General features: G+C 45.5%; 1 protein-coding gene across 4 annotated transcripts in view; it reads right to left on the reverse strand.

Moving 5' to 3' along the window:
- smap1 (small ArfGAP 1) overlaps positions 1–12,012 on the reverse strand; it is a 150,087-nt gene that overhangs the window by 7,604 nt on the left and 130,471 nt on the right. For 2 of the 4 annotated variants that reach the window (XM_080740512.1, XM_080740510.1), the window contains one exon: positions 4,823–5,013. In XM_080740512.1, coding sequence (XP_080596638.1) covers positions 4,823–5,013 — 191 coding nt within the window. Of the gene's footprint in view, positions 1–4,822; positions 5,017–12,012 lie in introns of all 4 variants that reach the window. The other 2 variants (XM_080740511.1, XM_080740509.1) reach the window with 1 other exon arrangement.

The following is a 12,012-nucleotide window of genomic DNA, read 5'->3' on the forward strand; positions in this document are numbered from 1 at the left end:
GCGTGCTGGCTTGAGATCCACTCGGCGCAGCGGAGCTCTCGAGGGACCACAACTTGCATATTTACGAGGCTGTCACTCACACCTCAGACACGGCCATTTTTCTATAAAAAAACAGCGATAGACATCGCTGCTGCTGGTAGTGAGAATTCAGAGTCAGACATAATAGTGGGTCCCAGAGCAACACACAAATGTAATTATTATCATACATTTTTTATTTTAACAACTTTTTATCTCCTCCCAATTTGGTCACCGGCCATACCTGGCAATGCAGAGGACCCCCCCCCCCCCCACAAACACACACACACACACACACACACACACCCAAACCATAGACACTATTGGCCACATGCCTAGTCTGATATACACTGCCAGCCTCTTCTTTACACCAGACAGTGACGGGTTTTTACCAGCAGAGCGTTAAACACGCTGATGTTCACACTACCTCTCACATACCCCTCTCTCCCAACCAGCCAGCAGGAGTTCCTAGTGCAGTGACAAGGACACACTCTCCTTTCGGCTTCCCACCCACGAACACTGGCAATTGTGCTTGTTGGTGTGCCCAGCTAAACCAGGGGCAACGCTGCCGGAAGCAAACCCAGGCCTCTGTGATGGTGAGCGAGTGTTTTACCTGTTCTACGCCCTGTTCTTTAAGGCTTTTCTATGTATTGCAGGCTACTGTACATCACTATAGAGACACGTGAAAGGCAGACAGGAATCAAAGGTGAGAGAATCATGCTATGTGGTTGACAACAGGCCACTCCCTTTTCTTATAAAATGTATGTTATTGACATATTGACATACTTGTCGTGCATGTCTGGTTGATGGGATAATGTCCTGGTGAGGAGGGCTACAGTAAGTGAGGGAGACATGGATGTATATTGGCAAGGGACACCGCCGTGCAACGATAATCCCGTACGCCCCTCACTGTGCTGTCAACACACATACTGAACACAGCAGAGCAGACACACGCTACTTGCTCGGTACGGTAGAAAGGAAGCTAGTGCTGTACTCAATGCACACATGTTTAAATCACACAACGCCACTTTATTTGATTCAAACCGATAAAAAAGGCCAAGCTTGGTAATGAAAGATGATAGACAGTTTTAATAAACTTTGGATCGTCCCTCATGGTAAAACTCCCATGTACCTTAATTGTATTTAACTATATTAAAACCGGGAAAGCATTTGTGTGGTTGCCCCTGCAGGGCAACCAGACTATAGTACTTGTCCGACTTTATTTCCATCCATCCATCCATCTTTCAAAATTTCTAGATAAACTTTATTTTGCTGCGCTACTCCTCCCATAGTTTTGGTGACACGCACTTGGGCCATATGTCAAATCGACCGGTTTCATCAGGGACAAGTAGGGGTGCATTTTGCTAAGGGATACGTTATATAGTTTCATTTATATACACATTTATTCCTGAATACATTTTCTCCATTGACTTTAATTAAAATTTTAACTTTTCCCAAATATGGAGATGACTGACATCATAGACAACATGAGACTGACACAGTATGTCCATATATGGGCATTCTAAGACATGGGCTTAATATTGATGAAATCAGGGATCTCCATATATGGGCATGAAAGGGACAAGGACTGACACAGATATCTCCATATATGGCCATTTATTTATTAGTGAATACATTTTCCCCATTGACTTGAATGGGGAAAATGGTAATGGTAAGACGATATTAATTTGCAAGTGTGACTCGTGTCACAGCAACCACACTTTGTCTTTCTAGTTCATTTTAGCGTTGAATTCATGGATATGTTTTCATTTTTGTCGCATTCCTAAGCCAATCATTTGATGATGATAATAATAAAGACCCCCATGTATCCGGTCGGAGACACAAAGAGTCTATTTTATGTCTACCAATACTTCCATCAAGAGTTTTGTGTGTTTGAGCACACACATGCATTCCCGATCCTAATTGTTTACATTGAACACACTTATCTGAATGACTTAATTCAGCCCACGTCAACACACATGGACACTGCAGTAAAGTCTCACGCGTGCTTTTGTAATGAGATCAAATAATCCAAATCAACAAGTTCTAGTGTACAAATGCACATTGGTTTATTAACCATTTTTAAACCCCAACCCCCAACCTGATACAGATTTCAAATTCAGATTATGTTAAATTGTAATTTTGCAGCACTGTTCAGGTAAAGTACATACAGTACATGTGAGACACACATGCACACAGAAATGAACACTGGACTCTGGCCAGCACATCACATAAATAAATAAATCATCTGCTTTTCATTCCTAATCCTTTATGCACGATCTGTGATATGCAAATGCACACAAACAGCAGTAATCATGCAAATGTGGCTGCTTTCCAAACGTAAAGGCACCAAGCAAACATGGCGAAAACACAATATGGCGTCACTGCATTTTGTGTTCACACAGTCACTCGTGCCTGATTTACACTTGGATGCGCATCGTGTCGCAGAGACAGGTCGTGAGCTTGCGGATCGGCTATTTTCGGTGCGTGCGTGACACCGGCGCGCACCTGCGTATAAATCAGGCTTTAGTGACCGCCCATGACTCACATGATGGATGGTGTTTTTCTGTCTTAGCTGCCATCATGCCCTGCTTTCATATGAGGGGATCTGAGGTGTCTCCAGGACACAAATGAGTCACCGGGATGTGTTTGCACGCACGCATCTGTATGTGCACAGCAGAATTTAACCACGTAAACCGATCTAGACCAGGTGTCTTCAAAAGGGGGTCCAGGACCCCTAGGAGGTCCTCAGAGTTACTACGAGGGGGCCGGCCAAAATCTTTGTGTCATAGGATAATATTTTAAATGAACAACTTGAACCCTCGCATCCTTATTCTGAGGAGAACTTTAGCCAAAAATAGCCGATCTACAAGCTCTGTCTGAATCCATCTATGAAATCCGTGAAAATCTGTTACACAATTTTATACAATATGTAGTGGTAGTACTTTATCTCCCTCTCAGCTAAGGGGTCCTTGGCCCGAAAACGGTGAAGACCCCTGCTCTAGATAGACATAGAGAACTGGACCTGAGTTGGCTCTATAACTTGGGCCGCTTTTTTCCGCCTGTGTCTACCAATACTTCTATCAAGAGTTTTGTGTGTTTGAGCACACAGACGCATGCACACTGACCCGGGCCGCTCTTCCAAAAATAGCCGATCTGCAATGCGTCATGTTTGTGACGCGTTGTGAGTTTATGGATCTGCTATATTTGGTTAAGGATGCTGGGGCTCAAGGGCTTAACTCTGAGAAGTAAAAAAGGCTCCACACTGAATTAATTAGGACTCTAGGTTTTGCCATGCGTGTAGCCGCTCTATGGTCTTTCATAGTGGACACATGTTTATGTGAAGTTTGGGGTATAGTGTTGTCCATGACTGAATGCACACACACGAGCATCCCTCTGGTCTGAGTACAGAGGATCCATCCAGCTCAGAATACATTGACCTTTCATCTCTCCTACATTTTCATGAAGCATTTTTTCTTTAGTGAGTGTGAGTGTGAGCGTGTGTGTGCGTGCGTGCTTGCGTGCGTACGTGCCTTCACGGCCAAACAAAACAAATATTTGACTCTCTACAACCAGTAAACGTGATGGTTTAACTGAAAATGTCTGGATCCAGTCTATGTTTGACAGCCAAATAAGGGATGTAAAACCACAGAATGCCAACTCCAACTACCTGACTTTGTAAAAAGACAAACGTGTTGACGACAGCCGATGGAGCCAAAATCGCCTTTGTCCACGAGGGAGCCCGGAAATCTATCAACAGCCTGCAGGCCACTTCCATTACATTATTACCTGAAACTCCACTGGCGGAAGGGTAAAAATGGCATTGCGTTCTGCGACAACACATCCAATGACCGATTTCAACAAAGTGAAATCTGACATCAATAACCTGGCAAAAGACAGAGGAGAAACAACATCCGAGTGCTGGGGGTGCTGCAGAGAGTCAGCCCACCTAATTCGAGGCCAAATGCCAAATGCCCAGACCTTTCGTCGGCTGGTGTGAACAAATGCGCATAGGGAGTGCAAAACAATCATTCTGGTTTTGTCAGAGTTTCACTGCCCGACAGGAAATGGCACGACTACAAGGATGTTTTTATTTGCCAAATGTTTTGTTCCTGGACCAGGGTGAGAGAATCAAGTTATTTTACAGTGGGTTTAAATGCCACGGTGTGCCAGACTGCTGGCCAGCTGTAATGGGATGTTTAGTAAACGGTAACCGACAATTCAGTTATCAAATAACTGTCTCTTCTTTAATTCCCATTATTATCACCACATTATTCCTCATGCACCTGCAAAAATGCTGATCCAGTCGTTTCATGCTCCCAATTGCTTTCTGGAAAATTAGCATTTTTGGGGGCAATCCTGTCAATGTGTGTGTTACAGCCGTAGTTCTCAACCTTTTCAGGCCGCGACCCCCAAAATAACCGTATTTTAACTGGGGACCCCCCCACCCTGACGAGCACTAAGAGTTGAGGCATTACATATCGTATAACACTGTTTTATTGTGAAAATAGCAGATGTACATGCTCACCGTTGTGAGCATGTTGATCAGCTATTTTCAGAATTTCTGCCTCAAATATTTGACTATTTGGCCAATGTTTAATCTGTCATTTTAGAGGTATTCAAAAGTCCTTAAATTGTCACTTTAGAGACGGCATACAGTATACCCTCTATACACTCAAAACGTTATGTTGGTTTGTTTGCTGTGAGTGAGAGAACAATGTTCCACATTAAGTTAATCATCTGGGGACCCCCCAAAATAATTTGGGGACCCCCCCAGGTTGAGAACCACTGTGTTACAGTACAGTACCTTGTGTCTGTGCGGTCTGCTGCTGGCTCTGGGGCTGAGCACCCACTGAGCTGCTAGCATACAGAGACAAGATGGAGTCTTTAGAGAGGGGCTTCTTCTCCTCACTCTTGGTGGTGGTGGAGGAGGAGGAGGTGGTGCCAGAGGAGGTGGTGGTGTCTGTCTGTCTGCGCGGCCACTGGACTGGAGCTGGCCTGCTGGACAGAGAGGACAAGAGAGCGAGACAGAGATGACTGTGACGTTATGTGCTGTACATGTGCTAGCCATAAATCATTATAACCCTTGTAGAGTACTTTTATTTTGAAGACGTTTTCGCCCTACAAGAGTTAAGGGCTTCGCACACAGGACTGTTGCGTTTTTTTCCCGTTTGCTGCATGATTAAATGCATTGGATTTGGTGTGCAAGGCTGTGCGGAAATCCACACTGCGGATCCGAAAAGGAGTCATAAAAGAGTCAATGAGTTTTTACCGCATGCGACAAGACGCACGAATCGAACTGGGTTCGATCGGGGGAAAAAACGCTCTGCCGCAGCCACCTGCCGCATGGCAAATTCGGAGCCGGTGTGCATGAGGTCATAGAGAATCCTTGTTTTCTTCTTTGTCTGTTTTTTCTGTGCGGAAAAAAAAAAACGCGTCTGTGTGCAAAGCCCTTTATACCAGCGAGAGGGGAGAACGGTCGGTGAGGCCGTTTGGTCCTGTAACTGCTCGAAACATGCACAAATCTCTTTTACTCCAGCTTGTCTCGGAATCTCACCGCATTTACTCGTTTCCCCAAATGAGCGCAACTGCGCAACAGCGGGAAACGAGGAAATGCATTGCGATTCCGAGACAAGCTTGAGTAAAACACAAAAATATGGACTGACCCGTCCAGCGGAGGTTGTGAATAGATAAGGAACACTTGGACCAAGAAGGGAAGCACCTTGTATTTTGGATTTGTGCATGGTTCGAGCAGTTACAGGACCAAACCGTCTCACCGACCGCCCTCCCCCTTATAACCGTTATTATCGCCGTTATAACTCTTGTAGAGTGTAACATCTTCAAAATAAGTACTCTACAAGGGTTATGATTTATGGCTATACATGTGCCCTGGTTTCAGAACCATCATCCGATGGTTCATGGTTTTTTGTTTTTTGGGAACTAATTGTACTATCTCAAATATAATATAAGGGGTGGGGGGCGGGGGGGAAATAGCAGAACAGAGTAAAACAAACGAGAAGAACAAAGAGATAGTAAAACAAAACGTAACAATAAGAGACGAGGAGAGTAGAGCTGAGAAGCAAAGCGTAGAAGAGAATAGAAGAGGAGGGTGCTGTTGTCACCTTGTCATCATAAGTGAGACAGATGACATTAATTAGCGTTGTCTGTGGACAGGAAGAGATGAACAGTCAGACAGAATGACAAACGCACGCACGAACACACACACACACACACACACACACACACACACACACACACACACACACACACACACACACACACACACACACACACACACACACACACACACACACACACACACACACACACACACACACACACACACACACACACACACACACACACACACACACACACACACACATTTTTCACAAAGACAGGGAAAAACACTTTCTGGCACACACATTAGATCTAATGGAGGATGATGATAAAAAACACCTGCTTAAAAGCTGTGTGTGTGTGTGTGTGTGTGTGTGTGTGTGTGTGTGTGTGTGTGTGTGTGTGTGTGTGTGTGTGTGTGTGTGTGTGTGTGTGTGTGTGTGTGTGTGTGTGTGTGTGTGTGTGTGTGTGTGTGTGTGAGAGAGAGAGAGAGAGAGAGAGAGAGAGAGAGAGATCCAGAGGGCAAGGAAAGGATAAGGGGGGGTGATGGAAAAGGTGTGGAGGGAAAGGGATAATGGAGAGAGGAGAGAAGAGGCGAGAGGTGAGAGGTGAGACAGTTGCACCGTGTGAGGAACATACTTCTTGCGGTCACTTTTCACATCATACAGCGCGCGCATGCATGCATGTTCACGCGCGCACACACACTGCAGCTCCTCTGAACTGAAAACGAGAGAATGGGTGGAAGGGAGGGGGGAGAGAAAGAGAGGCAGAAGGGCAATAGGGCATAGGGAATATTGGAGGAGAGAGAGAGAGAGAGGGGAACTGGATGGAGGAAGAGAGAGAAGGGACTGAAGAGGAGAGGGGGCAATGGTAGAAGAGGTACGGAAGGAAGGAAGGAAGGAAGGAAGGAAGGATGGAGAGAACTGGACAGGTAGAGGAATGGGCAGATGGAAAGGAGGGAGGCAATGACTCATACCAGCACATAATGCCCCCCCACACACGCATGTGCACACAGCCCAATTGCAGCCAATTAAAGTGAGTATAGCATGCATTCTGAGAGTGTGGGTATACCAGACACAGACACAGAAAGAGAGAGAGAGAGAGAGAGAGAGAGAGAGAGAGAGAGAGAGAGAGAGAGAGAGAGAGAGAGAGAGAGAGAGAGAGAGAGAGAGAGATTCTAATAATAGGTTCATACATTAGCATGAGAGCTGCTGCTTCCTTTATTGTCAACTATGAGCTCTATCTCAACCATGCACACACAGAGAGAGAGAGAAAGAGAGAGAGAGAGGGAGAGAGAGAGAGAGAGAGAGAGAGGGAGAGGGAGAGAGAGGGAGAGAGTGGAAGAGGGAGAGAGAAATGGAGAGAGTGGAGATGGAAATAAAGTGACATTGAAAGAGAGAGAGATGGCTAGAGACACAAGACATGGACAGAGAGAAATTGAATGCGAGGAGCACGTGTTTGTGTGTTTGTGCAAAACATCTTTCAAGTTAGCTATAAAAGTAGCAAAACAAAAACAGCTGCTCAACCTGATGATACACTCCAACACAATTACATAATGCTACTGTAATATAGTGGAGTCTCCAGTCGATCCCATTTTAATGTATGGCTGCAACATCTGCGAAGATTTTTGTTTGCAGCTGTAGAGTGAAAGAGACTCAAGAGAGAGTGGAAAAGTGAGTGTTTGGATGTCTCCCCTTGCCTTTCTCTCACTCTGTCTCACAAGCCTGTTTGGCTCTGTGTTGTTTAGAGGCCATATACTGTATTGCGTCACCATGAGGTCGATTTGAAGAATTTGGGGTGGAAGTGTGTAGTATGCTATTGGTCCAGCAGTTTGTGAGATTAGTTGCACACAGTGGTGGATTCGGGGAGAGTGTTTTCTGCTGGTGTTCGGAAATGCGCACCGGTTCTGGTTAGGGTTAGTTTTAGGCATAGTTTTACTGAGGTTAGGGTCAGGGTTAGGGTTGGGTTTAGGCATAGTTTTACTGAGGTTAGGGTTAGGATTAAGTTTAGGCACTCACTACACTGAGCAAACACCCGGTGCGCATTTCCAAACGCACCCTTTGATACACTCGGAAAAACACTCTCCCGGTGGATTCGCACCCCTAGACTCTGCAGTGGTGGGCAGTGGGCACACACAAACACAACTCTCATATCATATCATCACCGCAATGTGTCCTCAAATAACAGTTAGAAATGATACTTTTCAAATCTATTTATGATAACTTTTTAATTCTAGAAACTTTTTATATCAATTGAAAAAAAGGCAGGTGACACCTGAGCGAGATGATGGCCAAACCAGTGTGCGTGCCGAGTAGTGTGACGGGTGCGCTGTCGAGTCAGTGTCGTCCATGTTATAATCTATATTTCAAAACTGCACATAATGCTTGACAATGGCATTAAATGAGACAATTTGAACATTATGTGAGAAGTCTCTGTGAGCGTGTGTGTATGTATCTACGTATGTAATCTGCGTATCTCGAGAACCGTTTGTCCCACCGGCTTCAGATTCGGCACGCGCGTTCCCCGCCGCGGCGCAGAGTGCAGTGCCCGGCCTCGACCCGACCCGATATGCTGTTTTCCGGAACCGGCGCCAAAGGTTCGGAATCTCCGTATGCGGAGCTGATGTCTGACATCAGGCTGTTTTCCGGAACCGGAACAAGCACTGACTCATTGTAACATCACTCATTCTGACATCACTCCTGTGCAAATAGACGATTCTTTCACTTTGCACTCAGGTCAAGTATGCGGAGATGATGTCTCACATCAGGGTGTTCCGGAACCGGCACAAAAGGCTCTGTTTGACATCACGTATGCCACATGGTAAACACATACTTCGGCACGCATGTTCGCGAAAGGTTCGGACAGAGATCTCCATATACGGGCATAAAAGGGACACAGACAGACAGACAGATACAGAGATCTCCATATATGGGCATAAAATGGATGCAGACAGACAGATATCTCCATATATGGGCATAAATGGACACAGGCAAACAGATGGTCAAAACTGGTCCTATGCACAGACTTCGGCACGTGCGTTCCCCGCCACAGCGGGGAGTCCAGTGCCCGGCCTCGACCTGACTCGCTACACGGTTTTCTGGAACCAGCATGTGCGTTCCCCGGCACTGTGTCTGCAACACACACAGAGGCACAGACAGATACAGAGATCTCCATAATGGGCATAAAGGGACACAGACAGACAGATACAGAGATCTCCATAATGGGCATAAAAGGACACAGACAGACAGATACAGAGATCTCCATATATGGGCATAAAATGGATGCAGACAGACAGATACAGATATCTCCATATATGGGCATAAATGGACACAGCCAAACATATGGTCAAAACGGGTCCTACAGAGATCTCCATATATGGGCATAAAATGGACTCAGACAGACAGATATCTCCATATATGGGCATAAATGGACACAGGCAAACAGATGTTCAAAACGGGTCCTATGACAACAGGTATAATGGGGTTTGCATTAAAGGGCGGGGCATTCATTCCCTATTTACATTGTTCCCGAGTAGGCTGGTCGCCGATAGACGCTCGGCCGCGCTACACAGACAGACAGAAACAGCGATCTCCATATATGGGCATAAAATGGATGCAGACAGACAGATACAGATATCTCCATATATGGGCATAAATGGACACAGCCAAACATATGGTCAAAACGGGTCCTACAGAGATCTCCATATATGGGCATAAAATGGACGCAGACAGACAGATATCTCCATATATGGGCATAAATGGACACAGGCAAACAGATGTTCAAAACGGGTCCTATGACAACAGGTATAATGGGGTTTGCATTAAAGGGCGGGGCATTCATTCCCTATTTACATTGTTCCCGAGTAGGCTGGTCGCCGACTAGATGCTCGGCTGCCTGAAGGCTAGTGTTACTTAACTCATACCCTGCCAAGCCCGAGGAACCCGAGAATTTTGGGATGTCCCTCCCTGCCACGCCCGAGGAACCCGAGAATGGCCGCCATTTTGAAAAAAAAAAAATTTTTTTTTTCTTTTTTTTTTTTTTGGACCCCAAAAACGTTAGTAGGCATGATAGCGATCGCGAAATTGCTTGTTTAACCCCCATACAACCCCCATACAACTCAGGTAGCAGACCTCCAAGCTCACAACAGTGTAAAACATAGTGGCTGCTATCTCATGAATGCCTGAACGGATTTCCATTCGGATTCTTTTGTTTGAAAGCTGTGAGCAATGTGGACACACGTGGTGCATTATCTAGGCATGGGTGTGCATGATCCGTGCACTATGAATTACATGGAAGTCTATGGAGACAGTTTGGCAGGATTGGAGTACGAAGGTATTGTTAAATGGCAGCAAATGAGTTAATTAGCAGTCATGTGTTAATATAGAGTTCTTGTAAAGGAATCTCACAGCATTCATGTCAGGTTGCCATGGTTACCCGATATTTACTTTAGGCCAGTCTGGAAGCGTGTGGAAATCCATATTTGGGCAAGAGTGATGAATGATGTCAGAGAGTGATGTCAGAGTAATGTCATAGATTTGAGTCCGCTCTGCTTAAAAGGCTGATGACAGAGTGAGATGGGCATTAGCCAGAGAGAGCCAATCCCTGAAGGAATGAAAGAGAGATTGGGACCAAAGAACAGAGGAAGATGAATATACATCTTCATATTTCCAGTGTTTAACACTTTCACTTGTGTTGCCAAAAATGTCCTTTGCCAGCAGTCTCCTGTCTGCCAGCAGTCTCCTGTCTGAAGAGGACTTACGCTGTTCTATTTGTCTGGACGTGTTCATTGATCCAATCACCACTCCATGTGGACACAACTACTGCAGAACCTGTATCACACATTACTGGGACACTAAGGGTGTGTGTCAGTGTCCGCTCTGTAAGGAAACCTTCAGTAAGAGACAGAAATTCTCTGTCAATAGAGTTGTGTCTGAGATGGTTAGTAAGTTCAGGCATCACAAGTGGAAAGAAGAATACGAAGCAAAGACGGAGGCTGAAGTTCAGCAGATGATCCATGATAGACAAGTAAAGATTCAGGAGGTCAAACGCTCACTAGAGCTCAACAAGAAGGATGCAGACATAGTGATAGAAACAGTCTTCACTGCTCTGATCAGCTGTATTGAGAGAAGCAAGGCTGAGGTCATTGATGGGATAGAAGAGAAGCAGAAAACAACAGAAAAACAGACTGAAGGCTTCATCAAAGAGCTGCAACAGGAAATCACGCAGTTGGAGAAGAGAATCTCTGAGCTGAAAAGACTCTCACAAACTGAAGACCACCTCCAGCTCCTCCAGAACATCACATCCATCAACACTCCTCCACCCACCAAGGACTGGACAAAGGTCAATGTCCATCACTCTTCATGTGAGGGGACTGTGAGGACAGCTGTGGCTCAGCTGGAGAAGTCACTCAGTCAAGAGATGGAGAAGAAGCTGCGTGAGGTTGAGCTGAGGAGAGTCAAGCTATATGCAGTGGATGTGACTTTGGACCCTGATACAGCACATTCCCGGCTCATTCTGTCTGAGGATGGAAAACAAGTGAGTGGGGGAGAAAGGAAGCTCCCAAACAACAAGAACAACCACAACAACAACAACAGATTCTCTAAATATCTCTGTGTCTTAGGAAAACAAAGCTTCTCCTCAGGAAGGTTTTACTATGAGGTCCAGGTTAAAGGGAGTACTAAGTGGTCTATAGGAGTGGCCAGAGAGTCCATCAACAGGAAGGGACCATTAAATGATGGTTTCTGGAATATAAGGAGGTTTGGAAATGAGTACGGGGCTGTCACCCGTCCTCCAGTCCTCTTCCCTGTAAGAGATGAGCCGCAGACAGTGGGAGTGTTTGTGGATTATGAGGAGGGTATGGTCTCCTTTTATGATGTG

This window comes from Nannobrachium achirus, assembly GCF_963921795.1.
Source record: "Nannobrachium achirus genome assembly, chromosome: 13".
NCBI classification, from domain to species: domain Eukaryota; kingdom Metazoa; phylum Chordata; class Actinopteri; order Myctophiformes; family Myctophidae; genus Nannobrachium; species Nannobrachium achirus.